Source organism: Betta splendens, chromosome 22, assembly GCF_900634795.4.
Source record: "Betta splendens chromosome 22, fBetSpl5.4, whole genome shotgun sequence".
NCBI lineage: Eukaryota > Metazoa > Chordata > Actinopteri > Anabantiformes > Osphronemidae > Betta > Betta splendens.
The window spans coordinates 1,442,026-1,461,595 of record NC_040900.2 but is presented as its reverse complement, the minus strand read 5'-3'; the positions used below and the strand labels follow the sequence as shown (position 1 = coordinate 1,461,595).

The window sequence follows — 19,570 nt, the reverse complement described above, 5'->3', positions numbered from 1 at the left end:
TCTGTGAGGTTCAGGGACAGACACACGTCCCAAAGCAAAGGATCGTGGCTCATAGATGCAAGCAGTTTATTCAAAGTATGTTTAAACAACTTCATTTTACAAAATCAAATAATCACAGCTTTCAGTAACTTCAACACAAATAATTCAAGACTGACTGCAGGGTTAGTGAATATTCATAATTCAACAGTGATTAAAGATGAAGCTGTGCCTGTAACAAGGAAGAAGTCTGATCTGATACTGCAAGTGTGTCTCGCGTGTGCGTGATCCTGAGTGTGTGTTGCCTGAAGTAATGTATAAATATGAAAGGACGACCGATGGCTCAGCTGCCCTGAAATGTGTATAAGTATCAGTCACTTTTCCTGTCGGTGTCTAAATCCAATCTGTACTCAAACAGAGTAAAGTTCAGGACACTGGCAATAAACCCAGGGGCACTAAACTCCTTTGTTCTGACGTAGCCCAGGTTCTCATACAGCTTCTGAGCGTCCGTCTGCACCACAGACGTCTGCAGCTGCACGGCCGCGAAGCCGCTGTGGCGCGTGTGCTCGGCCACCGTCGCACACAGGGCCTTGGCGATGCCCATTCCGCGGTGGCTGCGGCACACGCACAGGCGCTTCAGCTCCAGGCACGCGGGCGCCGCGGCGGCAGGGAGGCAGCCCACCGTGCCCACCAGCCGCCCCTCGCTCTCCGCCACCCAGAAGCACGACTCCTTCCGCTTCAGGTACGTCTCGCTGATGTTGCCGAGGTCGTCCTTGATGGAGGCGTCGATGTATCTGTTAAACATGAAGACGACGGACTGCCGGGACGCGGCCAAAAACAGGGTGGCAGCCAGGATGGGCAGCAGGAAGGACTTGGAGCTCGTGAGCAGAGCGCAGACCAGCACCATCAGCACCAGCTGGGTCAGCGGCTGCTTCAGCAGGTGCATGAAGGAGGACGGCACATGCTCACTCATCCCCAGGGTGAAGAGCTCCTTCACAGCCTCTGCATCCTCATCCCGGTATTTACGGATCTGGACACTGGCCATGGCTCAGTCCCACGTCAATAGGATGAAGCCTATATGAAGTGAATGAGACAACACAAGATAAGAGCTGTGAGATAATGCCCATCTGTTGACTCGTTCTTATCTGTACCACTACTACTGAAGCACAGCAAACAGGTAGTGACACCTTCACAGTCCAAGTGTTGAGATGAATTTGAGTTGATTTCAGAGCTTGATTAACCACATGCAGAGGTTTTCACATCCAGGCTTTTCAACGACACTCTCAGTTCTTTTGTGTTAGAGGTCCACTTTTGTTGAGGCACATTGGTTTACTGACACTCGTGATAAAAGCACACAGAATATGTGCATATAGGAAAGATAATGCTAAAGGTTGTGAAACAATGCTCCCACACTGGATCACCTATTATAATAGTGTAGCTCAGAGTCACAGGTGAATGATTCCACCCCTGACGTAAACACGCACTGATCACGAGGCAAACTGGACGAAGCAGTTTCACCCTTTACCACAGTGACCCCTCAAACTGACCAGGTCACCAGAATCAGACGGGCTCAGCTGATCCACAAAACCCAGTAACGAGCCGGACGGAGCTACGTGACTAAACACTAAACACACGTCTGATAAGAATCTAGTGTTCGTCCTTGAGGACGAACGGACTTTACTTGAAGTGATTAACCATCGTTAGCCATTAGCAGCTAGCACGAGAGAAGCCTCGCAAAGTGGTCGACTTAGGAACAATTGGCTGTGATATGAACTACACGAGATGAGATGAAGCGTCGATAATCGAGTCATACCTGCGTTAAGGTGGAGCTGAACGTGGAGCGTGACTCAAGTCAGTGCGACAGAGCGATGGTTCAAACTCAGCGTTGTCATGTCAGTGCCGCGAGCTACTTCCCTAAAGATGCGTTCAAGGAATGTCTACAGAATAGGAAAAAGGAACTTCAATCTTTCTAACTTTCGTTCACAACATCACTGCCCACCATAGAAATCATCATCAATTTGGCTTGTTCTGCGTAACGTTTTATAAAAATATCAATAATAACAATTTTAAATTATTAAATGTGTAATCAGTTTACTTTATTTATAATATTTATTATTATATTATTAATCAATTGTTAATAATTACAATGTATTTGCGTTATTATAATAATACATTATTAATAATTATAATAATTTATCATTATTATAATAAATCCATAATAATTGATTGACAATACCATGCACAGGTTAAAATCAGTAGAACAATTTATTTTAAGCTTTATGTGCAAAGGATGAACTGACAACTGTACCATACAAATGTAAAAATTGTTTAATTTACAGCAGTTTCTGTTTAAAAACACCAATACAATAAAAACACAAAGAAAAATCAAATCAAGAAATTAATTAATGTCAATACTGTATAGAAGTGGTTCCGTTGTTTGTATTTGCTCTTTGGTATTGAAGGATGTTTCGTGTTGGTTAATGAGCTACATGGTAAATTCAAATGATGCTGTAACAGGAACAGGATTCATCACATGGTTTAACTGAAACCAGAGGATGCTGGATGCTCAAAGAGTGGATTCACCTGCATGTGAGCTTCAGAACTGCACACCTCATCCCAGTTGGTTTAAAACCGGATCAAGTGTTATTAAAGAAACAAATCACATTTGTTGATTTGACAGTTTCCAGACAGTTGCAACATCAGACGTCACTTCTGAGCTTCATTTATAGTTTGTACATATAGTAGTGATCATGTGGGAGTGTAGTATAAGACACATGTGGTGCTTTGCAGAAACTGTCCCCATTTAGCCAGACAATAAACTCAGAGGTCAGAGGTCAAACTGCTGCAATAACAGTCAAACAGTGGCACAGCATTTGAGTGTTAGCTTACGATACATCACCCCTGAGGTACAATGAACGTGGCATACATCATACAGAGACTGGAAGATTTATTAAATATTGCTCATTAGGCAAATGCAACTAGTTTGTAAGATTTGTTCAGGTGATTGTAAAGATTCCCCTTTTTACAGAGTAAATGTTTCACTAGTCGCTAGTCGACACATACAGAAGCCGTGTTTCACCAGTTTTGTTTATACAAAACATTCACTTACATTCACTTTCCTGCCCAGTGGAGTGAGCTGTGGGCAGAAACGGAGCAGCTCCTCCTCGTCTCTCTTCTAGCCAAGGTTGATGTCTCCTGCAAACATGGTGATGAGCAGGATGATGGTGAAGCCGGTGAGCAGCCCCGCGTTCTGGATCAGGAAGAAGACCACCTTGGCCGAGGTACGTTTCTGCTCTCGCGCTATGCTGTCCATCTCTGGAAACTGAGGAGAGGAGGCGTCAGAGAGCAGCTTTGTTTTCATCCTCAGAGTTTTCTGCTCAGGACGTCCTCCGTCACTCACCATGTCGGCCAGCGCAATGTACATGAACATTCCTCCAGCGATGGCGAAGATTACATTGGGGGCGAAGTTGCTCCCGAGCAGGATCCCAAGGACGAGGCCCACGTAACAGGACACGGCCGACAGCAGGTTGAAGAAGACGGCCTGAGGGACGCTCATACCGGCGTTGAGGAGGATCACGAAGTCTCCTACAGGCGACAGACAGAAGCCAGAGTCAGACTGGACCCGGACATGAGGGGGACGAGTCCCATCATCCTGGCTTCAGCAGCGCTTCAATGAGACAAAAAGGAAGTCAACATGTAGTTCTGCAGCTCATCTCTAGATGTCGGTAAAGTTAATTAATTCATAATCAGCTTTGAACTGAAATCAGCAGAACAGTTCATGAAGCCAGTTTGTCGCCATCGAATCGCTGTTCCAGCTGTGACGTTTTTACGTCTGCGTGTCACATAACAGGGAGACTGCCGCTCACCCAGCTCATGAGGAAACTCCTCGCACACGATGGCGGTGGAGGTGCTGAACCCGGCCAGCACCGACACGGTGAAGGAGGCGCCGATGGCCAGGCCGTCGATGAAGTTGTGCACGGCGTCGCTCAGCGTGATCATCCACGCCACCGTCTTGATGCTGCTGATGCGCTGCCCCCGCAGCCAGTAGCACATCACCGCCGACGCCTGGGGGTCCTGCAGAGGACGGGTCGGGTCAGAGGCAGCGGGCGGGAAGAGTCACAGGCAAACAGCGGCAGGCGCTCAGATAACACGCAATCTGCAGCCCAAAGGTCAAACCCAACTTAAACAAAGAGCAAGGTTGAACTTTTAAACTCTTGTGAAAGTGTTTCATCTGTCAAATATAGACGGTTTCCTGCATTAACGGAAACAGGACCAGTGTGTTTGAAAACATACTTTACGCACTGGTCTACAGCCCAGAGAGCAGCTCAGGGTTTGACCCATATTCCATTAGCATCCACACAAACGCTCCTGAACCCAACGCTAAGACGAATTAATATTAATAATCCACAGGATCCTGGCAAATGAACAATGGTTATGATTGACAACACATCACAGGAGCTGTGGTTAATAACAGAGGGATTCGTCCTCTGGAGAACACGAATGTTTCAGATGTGAAGGGCAAAAATACAACTCTGTAAAATCTTATATTCCAACTAGTTTATTTAAAAAACCTCATGCGTCGTTTCTAAATGGTCGGCTGCAGGAAACCTTTCTTTTTCTAAATGAACGAGCAGCGATGATCCAGAAGTCTTCGTTTCCAAATAATGGCACACGTGTTGCTAATGTGAAACTGGAGAACAGCCGGGCACAAACGGAGGCTTCAGGACCTGGCTGAAGTTACCGCGCAACGACAAAACGCCCATTTTACTGGTCCAACAATGAGGCTTTGTGTCCGAGTCGGGATAAAGAAACATTCCAGGAGGAGAATTTACCAGGAGGGGAAGGATCTGAGGAGCTCGGCTCCACTTGATCCCTGTGTCACCGCGTGTCTGTTTGTTCAGAGGTCTGATCCTTTCAGAGCCACACTGGGTCCCAACATTAAAATAGTGACGCTGTCTAATCACTGCTTCCACATTTCTCTCATTGTGTGGAAGAACCTGGCACCGGTCCATCACTCATCATATTCATGTGTGAACAAACACACATCATCTGAGCTCTGAACTCGCTCGTGTCCTCTTTCATCTTTATCATTTGCCTTTAATTGTTCACGTGCAGTCGCGTTGTATCACACGCTAACACGGCCACAATAAAAAGGTCACGCAGTTCAAAGGCTAATTTATAGCCCTGTTTACAGAGGACGCTAACAACGCGTTCCACTGCACCGGCTGCAGAGACCACAGCTCGCACTCAGACTTTCATGAAGCAGCCGTCGCCGTTGTTGTTTTCTTGTCACCCTCAAACAGCCACGGCTTCAGATTAGATGTCAGGAGGCAACACACCTCTTTACAGGCTCTTTTAGCTCTGACCTGAGCTAATCTCCAGATAAAGATCCGCAGATTACCACATGTGCAGACAGAGATAGTCCGCTCCACGCCACCGCCCACTGATACCTGAGAGGTCGGGGTGGAGGGTGGCGGGTCCGGTTTGGAGCCGCTGTTGTCGGTGCTGATGCTGCTGATGTTGGTCAGAACAATGGAGTCGTTCCTCCCCAGCACGTCCCCGTTGTGCAGGACGGTGTCCTGAGGCTCTGAGGGGCTGAAGTGACTGTGGCCGTGCTGAGGGAACAGAGACGCCACTGATTAGTCTGACATTGACCCACATGAATGATTAATAAAAGTAACGAATGACTAACGTGACCGCTTTAACGTTTTACTGTTTGTTCAGCAACAGGCATCAGTCTAAAGGAAACCCTGCACACAAGGCATCAGTCAACGTTCCTTCTCTCACCTCATCCTCGATCCGCAGAGCCATTTTCAGAATCTTCTCCACGACGAACAGGATGTAAAAGCCTGCAAATATTCCAACTGCATTTCCTACGTAGTTGTCAGCTTTGGGATCGAAGCCAAGCGCCTGTGCATGAAGAGCAGAGCGTCAACCTGCTGCTGCGGCTGAACTCAGGCTTTGCCCGTTTCTTTCACAAACCTCTGGAATGAGCTGCAGCACGGCGTTGGAGAAGAGCGTGCCGATGGCCAGGCCCACGAAGTAGGTCAGCACTTTGGGGAAATAGGGCTTGTTGGTGAAGGGGATCAGCAGGAGCCCGAGCAGAGCAGCCAGGTTGATGACGGTGACGGCCAGGAAGCCGTAGCCCCAAACTGCCAGGAGGGAGAGAGCAGGAGTGAGCTGAACATCACAACGGCATGAAAACAGCAGCTTTCTGAGCCGTCGACCACGAGCTCCCACAGGAGGAGGAGATGCAGGAGGCTCGGTCGGAGGAGAGCCTGAGCTCGGGTCAGACGCACCTGCAGACGCTCCGACACCAGCGCCGAGGCTCCGTCTGCACGCGTTCACTGGGACAGAACCCACGGTGACGCACAGTGAAGCAGGACATTTATTTACACACAAAGTGCGTTCCTGAGTGGAGCAAACAGCAGGTCCCACGAGCAGCGCGGCCGCTGGGCTGCAGCACCAACAGCTGCAGAGACGCGCGTTTGAATCCAAGAATAAAGCCCATAAAAGCATCATTTGTCTCATTAGAATGACTGGAGCGTCTGAAACAGAGACATTAAAGCTGCTGAACCAGATCAGCCACTACTCAGCGTCTCAACACCAGGTTTGACTGGACGTCAGCGTCCTCGTTCACGTATCTTGTTTTGTTTTCACTCGATTGATTTTACTAAAAGGTCAAATCTTTACTGGTTCATGCAATTTTCTGGACCAACGGGTCACAAACAAGTGAAAAGTGCGTCACTAAGTCAAACTTGTGTGTAAAACGAGCAGGATACGAGTTGGACAGAGTTTATCAAATTAAAAAGTAAATCCCAGGAATAGAGTGTAAGCAGCTGTAGCGTCAGAATATTATGGGATGGACCCCTGTTGCACACAACTGGAAGAGCTGCAGAAACACCCGGTGTTTCTGTTCAGGTTCATGATCGAATGTTCTGAATACGGTCCGACTGAACGTTCGTGTCAGACTTTGGACCGCGTATGTTTGTATATTACATTACTACGACGGGAGAAGAATCAAGTGCATGCGGACTTTGTCTTTAGTGTCCTTCATCTGGGTCAGTGCGCAGCTCAAACCACAGTGACCGGATTCCCAGAACCAAACCCTTGTGAACTGTGAATTATCTGAGTTTCGGGGGGTTCAACAAATAAACGAGGGACGCATGCAACATTGGGATGATGCAACTCACCACTGTAGTCAACAGGCGGCAGGGAGGGGGGGGCGGCGTGAGGGCAGGAGGGCAGCAGCACCTGGGTCAACACGGCCGGGCAGATCCGGTCCAGATGTTCCACGGTCAGCTGACTGACGTTGCTGAAGCCATAACGGACCAAGATCTGCTCTGCAGAGAGACACTGAGGGACACGGACGCTTTTAATGACTGAAATATGCAGTTATGAATAGGTTCTGTCCAGACCTCCACCTGAAAACTACCACAGCACTATTACAGAAGAACAGGATTAATTCAACTCAACAAGTGAATCATAGTGAAATAATAATAAAAAAAAAGTATCTTCTTTCCCAACACGAAGTTTAAATAATAAAAGAAAACAAAGTAAATATATAAAATACCAAAAAATTTAGGAAATCGTCTGGGACATAAAACTGACATAGAATCTGAATTACACTAATTGAAGTCCAAATTTAGCCTTTTCTCATTAGTCTTTAACATTTTACATTTTTGTCATCATTCCTTTTCCCGAGTTTATTCTTCAGCCTTAGCGACTAATTACATCATAATAAATTTTAAAAAGTATATAAAATAAGCCCTTAAACTAAACTACATCAAAAGAAAACCCTTTGTGTATAATTCATGCTTAACTAATTAACTGTAGGAAACCAGTTATTCAGTTTTAACTACGAATAATAACACATAAAAAGTTAAAAATGTTTTTTAAGTTATAAATAAAAAGCCCTTCCACTCACCTCTACTCTTTTCAGTGGGTTTTCGCCAGGTATCGCTTCGGGCCTTCTGGTTGTTATTAACAGCAGCAAATCTTCCAGATTCGCCTTTGAAATCGTTGTGTTTTCGCCATAAAAGCGCAAAATGTTCTCCAGAAACTCCTGGACGTCCCGCTCCAGCACGTGCGCGCTGCGGGACGACGCGGCCACAGCCAGGACGCAAAGAAAAGCCGCGCATCCCAGGTGAAACATCTTTGCGGCGCTGCTTTATGCGTTGATGAAAGCGCTGCGGAGGCTGCGGACGCCTCACAGCCGTTCACGCGCCACCAGCTCCATGGCTCAGTCCGCGGTTCGGCTCTGGAATCGGTGTCGCTCGGGTCTCGTGCGCTCTGCGGCCCCGTCGGGTCTTTGTGAGGCGGATCGCGTCCGAGCAGCAGCCGTTTGGAAACTTATAGATGACCGGTGTCCCGACGCGTGCGCGCGCTGCCTCGGTCCGTCCACTGCGTGAGCGACTTTTATCAGCTGGCAGGTGACGTGTGCGCACGCGCTTCCACGACAACATCTAGAAGCAATAATTACGGTAAAGTTCATGCGTGCGTTCGTGTTTACGGACGTGTCCACGGATGTAATTATAAAACCGATGGAAGTCAAATCATAAACATTTACTGCACGTGAGTTACAGCACAGTTCAGAGTTCAGAGGTTCCTGTCGCCGCCTGGTGGCGGATGTCAGTTACTGCAGGAGGGACGAAGCAGCAGGTTGCTATAAGGAACCCATTCATCTTTATGAAAATCTTGTTCTGGGCATATGTTTTAAGGATTTCTGTGTGAACTCATTTTTTAGCAATTTAATTATAATTTTAATTGCAAAATAATGTCTAATGTTGGTGTTGGAGGCTTTTCTGCTTCCACGAGAAAAAAAAAAGAAAAAAAAAAAAAGGCAAATCGGCTTTACCTGTTTCTGACAAAAACAAAAACACCCTTCTTTAAGACGCTTCATGTGATGTGTGAATCCTCAGCACGGAGTCTGGCTGGTCTCAGGTCAGTACACATCCCTCAAAGACGTGATGCTGAGAGCCTGGGAGAGCTCGGCTACGCTGGTAGGACGCCAAGGCTTAAACGTGACCGTCGTGTTTTTAGAAACCATCAGGAAGCCGTTGGAGCTGAAGCGTCCGGGGATGTTTCCCACGTCGAGCCAAACAAAAGGCGCGAGTGAGGCCGAGTGGAGGGTGACGCTGAAGCCAGTCTTCTCCTCCTGCACCTTGGCCTGTCGGGACAGAGACACTGCATCACAGGCCAACAAGCCGCAAAGGCAACAAACTGATGCGCTGTTTGTTTTAACACGTTTCTATCACAGCTTCAACTTCTCTTATTAAAGCTTTAATAATAAACTCCAGAGCTCGGGTCAAGCTGCACACTCAACCTTACACTTACAGTGATGTTTGGTCTCTGGAGGCCCTGAGCGTCTTTGGGGGAGCAGAGGAAGTGGTGGTTGCGGGGGCCCTGCTGGACGCGACTGGAATCCTCCAGGTGGAAGGTGAGCAGACAGGTGGGTCGGGTGCAGCGCCCACATCCTGCCAGCAGGCTGGACACTGGCTGCTTGAGAATGGGCACGGCGCTGCCCCCCGGGACCAAGACCAGGTCTGAGGTCAGCGTGCACACGGGGTCCAGATCAGCCCAGGAGAAGACGGTCACCTGGAGGGCGGAGACCACACGGGGTCAGTAAAGCATTGGGCACGTGGTGAATATTCAGCCGGTTCCAACCCACCACAGTCCTGAGCTTCAGGTCGTGACTCAGGTCTGAGACGGCGTAAATGAGCAGCGCGTTGTTCTCCTCAAACCCGACAGGAAGAACATCAGCAAAGAAGTCCTGTGCAAAATAATGCAGCATTTTCCACTTCCCACCAAACTCTGTGCAGAGAGAGGATGAAATGAAGCCCCAGCATCAGCACGGTCATTACTGTGATGACGCCTCGCTCACCGACTGACGACCAGGAGGGAGCCTGCCAGACGTCGTTGAGCTGCCAGTAGAGCGCTCCCATGGTGCGGCCTCTCCCGCCCACCACCTCGCTCCGGCTACGCCGATAAAACTCCGTCTGAGCCTTCACGCACTGAGCCTGCATCACCTGCACCCAGCGTTCAGGCAGCATGAAGGCAGAGCTGCAGGGGGCGTGCACTGGGCTGTGCAGGTGGCAGGTGTTACCTGAGTCATGTACAGAGTGTGTGTGAACCTCTCCACTGGCTCCGAGGCGTTGGGCAGCTTGAAGTGTAGCGCAGCCTGCAGCAGCATCTGCTGGTTTCCGTCCTGGTGGTGCTGACGGTGGGAGGCGAAGTCGCTGTTGTAGCTCCAGTCGTCTGCGATGGAAACCTGGAACATCACAGCAACGTCACAAGTCCCGACTTAGAACTTCAGACCAGCAGCAGACTCTGAGACCACAGCTTGACTCATTCACCGGCTGCAGGGTGGAGAAGGACGGCCAGGACTGGAAGCCGTATTCAGACGCGAAGCGCGTGCGAGGGAACGTCCTCCAGTCCCAGCAGTCCAGAACGTAGCTGTAGAAGTGCGTGTCGCCGTAGTGCGGGTCGTACGGGTCGGCTGCCAGCCAGCCCTCCCTCTCAGACTCCAACCCGTTGGTGGGGCTGGAGACGAGGAACGGGCGGCTGGGATCCTCCTGGAGGAACGCCAGAGCGTCAGCATCTTGGTGTTCGGTTGGAACAGGAAGAATAAAGAGCCTGAAAACAACTCACGTGCTGCACAATCTGCCTGATGTTGTTCACGTACAGCGTCACGTAGTCCTTAGTGTAGACGGGCCTCTGGGAGGACGGGATGTTGAACCAGTCTTTGGCCAAAGCAGCCTCGTTTTCATTGTTCCCGCTCCAAACCACTACAGACGGGTGGGACTTGAGGCGCTGAACCTGGAGGGTCCAAATACCACATGTGAATGGAGGAGGCTGACTCTAAATAGGTGTTTTATTGTATTGGTAGAGACGCATCCATCTAGAATAAGGCTCCACCTGCTGGACGACCTCCTCTCTGACCGTCTGGATGAAGGCGTCCTCAGTGGGATACATCGCACAGGCAAACATGAAGTCCTGCCAAACCTGGACACGTACAGTATATTCAAACACTGTGAGCCTCCATCTGCTCGGCAGTATGTTACTGCGTTATGCAACAAAACGTAGAGAAGCATCACCATCTGTCCTAAAAGAGCCTTTCTGCCAGACACGAACCACTGATGCTCCAGTTTTCACAACCAAACACTAATGAAAATACAACCACCGCTTTATCTCAGTAATGAATTATTATAATTCACATTGACATTAACAACAGGTGGAATTTCCTGTGTACGGGAAGTGAAAGATAAGTAGAATGAATGATTAACATAATTATTTCCTTATATCCGGGCACACGATCAGAGTTTCTACCTTTACTCTGCTTCTGTTTAACAACAGGAACTGACTGCACAGAAACCCAACGTCTCCCATCGCACCCAGATAAAGAAAAGTGAAGCCAGCAAATAAACTACACACAACTAGACTAAGTCAAATTAATAGTCGGTTTTGTAGCACTCGCCATGATGCCCAGCTCGTCACAGATGCTGTAGAATGAATCCTGCTCATACACGCCTCCTCCCCACACCCTAAGGGCGTTCATGTGGGCGTCTCTGGCCGACTGCAGCAGGTTCTTTAGGCTGCAGGACAAACAGGGAGCTTCAGCAGTAATAACCACAACATTAATGAAAACCTCAGCACAACACGGGGGCCACAGGACTGCAGCTCAAACGAGACTCACACAGCAGGGGTCACCTGGTCCTGGAAGGAGTGTGCTGGGATCCAGTTGGAGCCTTTGAGGAAAACTGGTTTCCCATTGATGCGAAAATAAAAGCTCAGGCCGGGGGAGCCAGCGATCGGCTCCTGGATGAGTTCCACCGTACGGAAATAAACCTGCAGGACAGATTGGCCGTACGTCAACACAAATCCACGGTGTTCAGAATTTAACACCAAAAAAGCCCCTTTAGTCACTCTCACGTTTCTGACGCTGTTCAGGGAATTTCAGGGAAGTCAATAGATAAGAAGCGTCTGATGAACTTGAATGCAGATCCAACCCTCATGTTATTGGCCGACATGTAAACACATGAGGATTCACCACCTAATATAATGGTTAAAGTGTAAAATCACCCTAGAGTCCGTGTTCAGGAGTGAAACGCCATCCTGAAAACCTCTGAGCGTCATGCGGTACGACGGCTGCTCTCCGTGTCCGTTGGGCCACCACCGCTTCACCTGGACACTCTGGAGGAAGACGGAAGTCTAAACGTTGCTCATGCAGGAAGCAAGAAAAACTCACACACCGTAGACGCCTGCAAACCACTTTATGAAATAGGTAACAAATATTTGATATGACAGACTGCAATTCATCCTAATGACACAGGCTCAGCTCCAGTCCGACCAGCTTGTACCGTGTTTAGAGGGAGGATGAAGGTGTTCTTGGTTCTTCCCGAGAGGAACTGGGTCTGGAAGGTCTGCTCGGCGTCTAGCTCCGGCAAAGACACTGCGATCTGACAGCTTGTTGTCTGAATGGCATCAACAAGAAGCTCGACCTGCACTCGCCACTGAGAAACGCTGTGATCTAGGAAGAATAAATAACAACCAGGTGCTAAAGTTGCATGAACGGTTTGAAACGCTATGTTCAATGAAAGTAGGTGAAAAGGCAGCGTGTGGTTCATACCGTGTAGAGGAACAGAGGAAACCTGGACGAGCTGCAGGACGTCAAAGCCCTCTAATCGAACCTCCTTCCACAGGCCCATCGTGGGGAACGAAGGCCCCCAGTCCCAACTAAAGGAACATTGCTCCTGCAGCACAACAGCCTCAATCAGTTTGTCTGGCAGTGAAATAACAGCTGGCCCATAAAACAGACTGAACTGAACTGAACAGACTGTAAACTAGAAGAAACTCCAGCTCACTTTTCTGATGAAATTGACGTGGCACTCTCCCTTCTGGACGTCTGGGGGACATTCAGGAGGAACTCTGTAGGCTGAATGAGCGTTCCTCTGCTCGGCCGCGTAGACAACCGGAGACATCAAGCTGACCTTCAGCACATTATCCTTCTCCAGCAGCAAGTCCTTCACTGAAAAGTCCTAAACACAAACAGATTTCACTCACTGATTTGGAAGATAATTGCACCGCGACCTGCTCATTTTTTACTTCACACACATATCTACGAAACATGTTGTCCGTCGTCCCAATGGAGATTCCGTTCAACCAAATTGATGCAACGCTGTCGACACCATCAAAGACAAGAAGCACCTTCTGTTTGGCCCTGTTAACACACACGCACGCACGCACGCACGCACGCACACACACACAGGTGAGTCCCTGAGGTGAAAATACTGTAGCTCAGTGATATGGACGTTTATACTGACCTCAGCTGTGCGGACGCAGTAAAGACAGTTGTGTATGTCCAGTTGTCATAAGCAATCCAGCGATAGGACAAATCATTAAACCTGAAATATGGGTCCTGAGAGAAGACAAGTGACACTAAGTCATGACAAATAGATTTGATTCGTGACATGATTAAGACCACGTGCCACTTATAAATGAACAGATGATATTGTTTACTGTAAGTGAGTCACGCGTTTAGCGGTTTACACGTTTACGTTACATGTGATCAGCGGCACAGGTCCGCTCAGTACCGCTCATCGTCCCAGTGGAACCACGGTGAGCGCTCCTACCTGGATGCGTCCCTGCTGGCGCAGAGCGGAGTGCACACATCCCGGAACCTGAGCGGGGAGCGACACCGAACCGTTGGAGTTTGATAGGCTCCATTTCCCGTTCAAACTCTGCGTCTGATGCGCTGCTGCCGCGAATCCGAAGAACGAACACGACAGAAGACACACGACACGAATCAAGACGCTCCTTCGCACAGACATGACGCGTCCTTTCTTCAAGTCATTGCGGGTACTCGAAACAGAGTTCTGCTGTTTGATGACAGGACTCTTCCGCCTTTGTCACATGACCCATCCCGAGGAGGTCAGGTGACCAGACGAACTCGTTGTGGCGCGAAAATGTCTCATTTTTCTTTTGTTATAACTTTTTAGAAAAAAAAAATATTTTTTTTGGTCCTTTTAGAAACCTTTATATTTAGTTTTGGACTAATATATCAATTCGCATTTTTATTATTATATCAAGACACTTCTGAAGTTTCTAAACGTTTGTATTTAAAAGGCATTTATAAAAAGGTGGCTAAAACTCATTCTATTGTAAACCTTGACGTAAAATGATGCATTTACATTTATCCTCTTTACTGCACCACACGCAACCAGTGTATTAATCAGATGTAAACAGATTCACAACCAAAAATGAAACTTCAGTTGGTTTGTTGTATGGTTTAAGGAACTTTATTGAAGGGAAAACTAAAAAGAAACAGAGCCACAAGTTGATTATCAACCATCAGCTTTGCATCGTTATTTTAGGGCTACAAGAAGACAGTGTTTGAGTGGGCATAAAACTAACGTCTCATCTACTGGCTTCTAAATGACAAAAAGAAGTAGAAAGCCGTCGAGGGGAACCAATTTTTTTTTCCAACTGTTCAGCTTTACAATCCACTTAATTTGCAGAAACATCAGATATAATAGCCTACCTTTATTAACATGCATAAAATACAACATTGAAATTCTTATATTTTGTTTTCTTAACATCAATATATACTGCAGTGCTCCTCTGTACATACACAGATAGTGGAATATGATACACCCCCTCAGGTAACAAATCCACTCATGGTCAGAAACACACTCAGTCTGACCAGCTTCTAAAGTCTTGCAGGATATTGGCACAATGTCAGATTTTAACCACTTAAATACATTTTTATTTGGCCAATTTTAGACTTTAAAATTCACAATTTTAGGACTGGTCTCCACTTTGGACATTGCGGTGATGGAGTCAATATTTTTTTGGAGATTATTTAAGCATCAGATTCCACTAAGTGTGTACAGAGTAAATGATTAACATCACCAATTTTGGGTTGAAAACTCATGCTCAAGCTGGGTGTTCAGAACCATGGTGACATTTTTATCTTTAACTCCGTACAAAGAGGAGTCAAAACTTCACAAACTGGCACATGTCCTAGAGAGAAAACACTATCTTCTTATGAGCGCGAAGGTGGAGAAAGGATGAGGGGGTAAAATGCTCAGATTAACAAAAAATTAAGTGAAAAAGAAAAACAGAATCCTGGAATTTTAAGTTTGAATGAGCAACGTCTCTCGCCAGCTTTCCACATGGGGCCATCACATGGCGTATTTTTGTGTCCATTCTTTTGCCATTTTGGTGTATCTGCAAAGAGAAAAATGTCAAAATCAGTAACATTCGCCATCACTGCCATGGTTAGAATCCAAGAAGCACATGCTCTTTATGAAAAAGGGCCAAGCCAAGTCAGCAGTTTAAAAGTCCAAGCCAATAATATACAAATTAATTTTCGATGTTGCTAAAATAGTAGTGCATCAGTTCTTTAACAAACCTTTTCATGCCGAGTTAGTGTCTGTTACGTGCAAGAATTCTGCTTCCAATACGTTATAAGTCATACATTTCAAGTTCTCAATACGTTACCATGTTCAACTACTTGCTAACAGTCTCCCTTTCTTAGGAAAAGACATCTGCATGGTTCTTGTTAAGTGCATCTTTTAATTTGCAAATTAGATTGTACAAAACTCCACCCACAAGTCACTGTCAGGTTACACAGACATCACTCATGAAAGCAGCTTTTAGGGAGCCAACCTTTGGCATGTTTTCAAAGGATCTGCCAAGAACATTTTTCACATTTGTTCATGCTGACAACTGATTTATTATGCAACAACTAATGTGGAAAAGAACCCATTATTTAGAACCAAGACATCAAGTAGAAGTCAAGCGCATTTGATTATTAATAATAAAATGATAATAATCTCATGATCTAAAATGGACAATTTATACAGTTGAAGGCTAGTAATTAAAGTATTTGGTTACATTTATAAATTTTTAATATCTTTTCAACAACCCAGAACTGCTCACCAACAGTTGAGCAACATGTATGTTAAGAGCAGGGCTCAGATATGAAGAGCTGTATGTACAGACAGGCAGATATTAGTGCGGGGACTGCGGCCATATATTTGATGAGAGATCTAATAATGGCTGATTTAGCAAAAAAATGGCCAGAGCGTCACAACACAATCCTACAACGCCAACCAAGATGCAGCACTGCGTCTTGGCCTTACCCTAAAGCATGGCATACTTCACTGTCCACTCCTGAGCTAGTTTATTGTACCTGACAGGATGAGACTAGATTACACACTACTCAGACTTAGTTGATTCTTTGCCTGTATAATTTATCTAGAAAAGTTATCCAACAAAGCATTCCATCTTTTTAGGAATCAGAGTTGATGATGTCACGCTTGTAATTTTTATTACAACACACATTGAAATCAATACTCACTTCTGACTATCTGTTTTGTAGATTCGTGCGATTTCTGGCACTAGTGGATCGTCAGGGTTTGGGTCACATAGGAGTGAGCAAATGGACAGAAGAACTAGAAGAAAAATTAAAATAAAGGTGTTGTGTTTGAGCTGGTTTAGAGAACATTTAAATCAAGTTATGTTAAACTGTCAAGTATCCTTGAGGATTTCTCACCTTTAGAAATCGTAAGTGCTGGAGACCACTGCGATCTGAGAATATCCAGGCAGATACTGCCGTTACTGTTAATATTTGGGTGGTAAATTCTTGTTGTAAATGCAACCTAAAAAGAAAAAGAAATGTGACAACAGATCAGATAGAGACCAGATCTCCTGCACAGGGTTGCACAATTAAAATTCCTGAACATGAGGCAGTGACGTCTGAAGTTCATAAATATCAACTTCCTGACTGACAGGTATTACTTGATGTACAACAGCTGATGTTGAAGACATGACAAAACATATGAAACAAGACCAGTTTGTAAACACCATTTATTTCTACGTCATCAATCTATACACACACACACACAAACAACAGTAAAATATTTAATGATAAACACCAAGAGTGGCTGGTTTAACTCATTTGACTCATGTAAATAACCAGTGCACCTCACCTTAGGTGGTTTGAAGGGGTAGTCTGTTGGAAAATGAATTGTCAAGAAGAAAACCCCTCCCTGATATGGACTGTCACTCTGGGGGAAAAATGTTTTACATAGTTTACAAAGGATGATCTAAGCCTGTAGCACACAGCTTCCTATTACTAATGAAAAGTTCAGCCTCTCAAATACATTTGAGGTAAACAAAAACATGTCAAAGCGTCACTTACAGGCCCCATGATTGTGGCTTGCCAATGAAACACTGCAGAGAACAGAAAGTAAATGTTAAAAAGGTAAAGGTCACAGGTATGTGATCTGACAGGAAGTATGACTAATCTGCCTTTACAGCTTCCCAGCAAACTTATTCAGCTCAAGGTAATTTTTAACATTGCTTTCCAAAGATGAAGGCTGTGATTTAGTTTTACTCCAAGAATCACCTCTTGGTCTTTGGGTCACCACGCTGAGCATTTCTAATCCTGGAGCTACACCAAATGTGGTCTACCCAAGCCAAACTGGCATAAAGAATTTCCAATATAGCTGTTCTGTCAAACATTTGGAGTTGCATTTTCTAAAAAGCATCTCCCATAAACATATGAAAACTCCCATTAGTAGACAGACAAGAAAACTAGGAAATAAAATTACTTAAATTTAGCTAGATGTTATTTAAAATGATCCACTTTCCAATTGTGTAAAACGTGTATGTGACATTATTTTCAGAGTTTAAGGCTAAAGTAAATGTTAGCAGACACTTACTGTCATCACCCACTGGGCCGGCGGAACACTGTGCTGGAGGGTCACGTGCCAGGTCATTGAGCTCCTGTAACAAAAGAACAACAACAATTAGTCCCCATGATCTGCAGAACAGCACCAACAACTTGACTGGCACCAAGGCAGATGCTAAACAACATGACGTGTACTTCATTTCACAACACCTTCCAGCTGGTGCCGTCCACTCGGCTGAAGCGAAAGTCAGCACCAACTTAGTTATTGTCAGTTAAAGGCAACTTGAGCTTTAAGTACAAAGACTCAAACACTACAGTGTTATATTTAGGCCTTCAGCTATTTTAGAGGAAGGTGGGGGCCGTTGCCCCAAACTGCTGCTCCAGCACCATGTCATAAGAAGTTTATGGTTTCCTTCAAAGACCGTTCTAGGGGAGCGCAGAGGGAACAAAGCCACGGGGTCAACTGGATTCTACTGTTCCCAGGGTTCTCCTTCCACGAGCCAGAACACACGCACACAGCGAGAGAAACACGGGCCGAGAACAAACACGACCGCATACCAAGGAAATGTATCATGAACGCAGCTCTGACTGCGAACAGATGAGTGATATGAGTCACGGCTTGTGGCACCGCCGCAGCTTTGAAACGCTGAGACAGTTCGTCCCGACGTCAACGTGGAGCTCCGAGAAAACGGCAGCGGTTTCACCCGAATGCGCCTAAAACGTGTTCCAGGCAGTCAAGTGTTGTGTAATTCTTGCGGCCTCTTTTGTGTTGCTGTGAATCTACTTCAACAAACACACTCAACCTGTAACTGAAACTGAATGCTAACTGGCTTAGCGAGACGGTGCCGGTCGGGCCCAAAAGCCAATTAAAAGGGCCAAACTTAACGTAGACGAATCAAACTATCGAAAAGTCGTCGAAAAATAGAAGCGACCAAATATGTTTGAGCGCCATGTTTCGCGGGGCAAACCAAGAAGAGCGATAACGTTAGTCTAGTTACGACATGGGAGGCTAGCGCGGCTCGGTTAGCCGACTAGCGCAGACGACGCTAGGCAACCTCACCTTGTGGATCCTTTTCAGAGCCATCCTCGATCCGTGTTCTGTTCTTTAACCTGGAGTTGGTTAACGATCCGAGCACTGAAGACTACCGTAATATGCCAGGACGGTGCGCCACCTGTTAAATAAGTGACGCTAGGTCAACTCGACGGCCTTTCTTCTCGAGCTAGCGTAGTTAGCAGGCTAGCGTGCTAAAACTACGTAACAACACTAGCTATCGATCTTTTCCGAGCCACAGGCGATTCACTGGCCTTAAAGAGCAAACAATTTCCTCCTAGACGCTTGTTATCGATAATTTATCTCTCCCAGTTAAGACTGGATCATTAGTGCGCTGCCAGATGAAGTATTCCGGACGACAAAGCGGCTCCCGCTTCGGTTTCGGTCGACGCCGTTAGCCAACTAGCGGCTGTCTGTGCGTATTTGACGCTTTATGACGGAGGCGGCGCTGAAGCTGCGGAGCGACGGGGCGGATGTGAACGCTGATTGGTCGCAAGGCTGCACGCGAGAAAAGTCCGGACGGGCCGAGTTTAATTGACGGATCCAAAGGAAACTGGCTTCAATGAGCGAGCGTCGACAGCAACAGAAAGCGAACAGAACCTGTGACAGTTATTTCACTGCACTAGAAACCACCATCATATGATGAGGATTTAAGATTAAGACAAACAAAACATTTCTTTAACTTCTATATTAGATGATATATATCAATCACTAATCAAACAAACAACAATTTAGCTCCTTGTGTTTTGCATAGAAATTATCACATGCAGAATATCTAAAAACAGTCAGAAGAGGCTTTAGACTAAAGCTGAGTCCTGTTTATTATTATTATTATTATTATTATT

At 46.3% G+C, this 19,570-nt stretch overlaps 4 protein-coding genes across 7 annotated transcripts; all 4 read right to left on the bottom strand.

Annotated features, from left to right (window-relative positions):
• Nucleotides 1-49: 49 nt before the first annotated feature.
• Nucleotides 50-1,983, bottom strand: nat8 (N-acetyltransferase 8). The gene is made up of 2 exons (XM_029138227.3): nt 1,790-1,983; nt 50-1,050 (listed from the first exon to the last, which is right to left on the bottom strand). Exon 2 carries the CDS (start codon nt 1,019-1,021, stop codon nt 347-349), a length of 675 nt encoding a protein of 224 aa, XP_028994060.1. The 5' UTR covers nt 1,022-1,050; nt 1,790-1,983; the 3' UTR covers nt 50-346.
• Nucleotides 1,984-2,222: 239 nt separating this feature from the next.
• On the bottom strand, nt 2,223-8,374 carry slc39a8 (solute carrier family 39 member 8). Of its 2 annotated transcripts, XM_029139082.3 has the most exons (8): nt 7,904-8,374; nt 7,170-7,332; nt 5,959-6,128; nt 5,764-5,886; nt 5,427-5,591; nt 3,843-4,050; nt 3,377-3,561; nt 2,223-3,298 (listed from the first exon to the last, which is right to left on the bottom strand). In XM_029139082.3, exons 1-8 carry the CDS (start codon nt 8,129-8,131, stop codon nt 3,152-3,154), a joined length of 1,389 nt encoding a protein of 462 aa, XP_028994915.1. In that variant the 5' UTR covers nt 8,132-8,374; the 3' UTR covers nt 2,223-3,151. The 2 variants fall into 2 exon arrangements, with proteins under 2 accessions (XP_028994915.1, XP_055361565.1); XM_055505590.1 differs by lacking the exons at nt 7,170-7,332; nt 7,904-8,374 and adding an exon at nt 6,276-7,154.
• Nucleotides 8,375-8,794: 420 nt separating this feature from the next.
• Nucleotides 8,795-13,902, bottom strand: manba (mannosidase, beta A, lysosomal). Of its 2 annotated transcripts, none has more exons than XM_029139081.3 (17): nt 13,608-13,902; nt 13,299-13,393; nt 13,090-13,195; nt 12,840-13,013; nt 12,605-12,728; nt 12,336-12,505; nt 12,058-12,168; nt 11,672-11,823; nt 11,453-11,570; nt 10,894-10,980; nt 10,627-10,794; nt 10,332-10,550; nt 10,082-10,246; nt 9,860-10,004; nt 9,650-9,789; nt 9,313-9,573; nt 8,795-9,145 (listed from the first exon to the last, which is right to left on the bottom strand). In XM_029139081.3, exons 1-17 carry the CDS (start codon nt 13,803-13,805, stop codon nt 8,921-8,923), a joined length of 2,658 nt encoding a protein of 885 aa, XP_028994914.1. In that variant the 5' UTR covers nt 13,806-13,902; the 3' UTR covers nt 8,795-8,920. The 2 variants fall into 2 exon arrangements, with proteins under 2 accessions (XP_028994914.1, XP_028994913.1); XM_029139080.3 differs by having other exon boundaries at nt 9,647-9,789; nt 13,608-13,901.
• Nucleotides 13,903-14,250: 348 nt separating this feature from the next.
• LOC114848031 (ubiquitin-conjugating enzyme E2 D2-like) lies at nt 14,251-19,153 on the bottom strand. Of its 2 annotated transcripts, XM_055505592.1 has the most exons (8): nt 18,735-19,153; nt 17,706-17,769; nt 17,183-17,214; nt 16,971-17,048; nt 16,535-16,640; nt 16,340-16,433; nt 16,122-16,171; nt 14,251-15,204 (listed from the first exon to the last, which is right to left on the bottom strand). In XM_055505592.1, the coding sequence occupies exons 1-7, from the start codon at nt 18,756-18,758 to the stop codon at nt 16,123-16,125; spliced, it is 447 nt and encodes a 148-aa protein (XP_055361567.1). In that variant the 5' UTR covers nt 18,759-19,153; the 3' UTR covers nt 14,251-15,204; nt 16,122. The 2 variants fall into 2 exon arrangements, with proteins under 2 accessions (XP_055361567.1, XP_028993953.1); XM_029138120.3 differs by lacking the exon at nt 16,122-16,171 and having other exon boundaries at nt 18,735-19,152.
• Between the last annotated feature and the right edge of the window lie 417 nt (nt 19,154-19,570).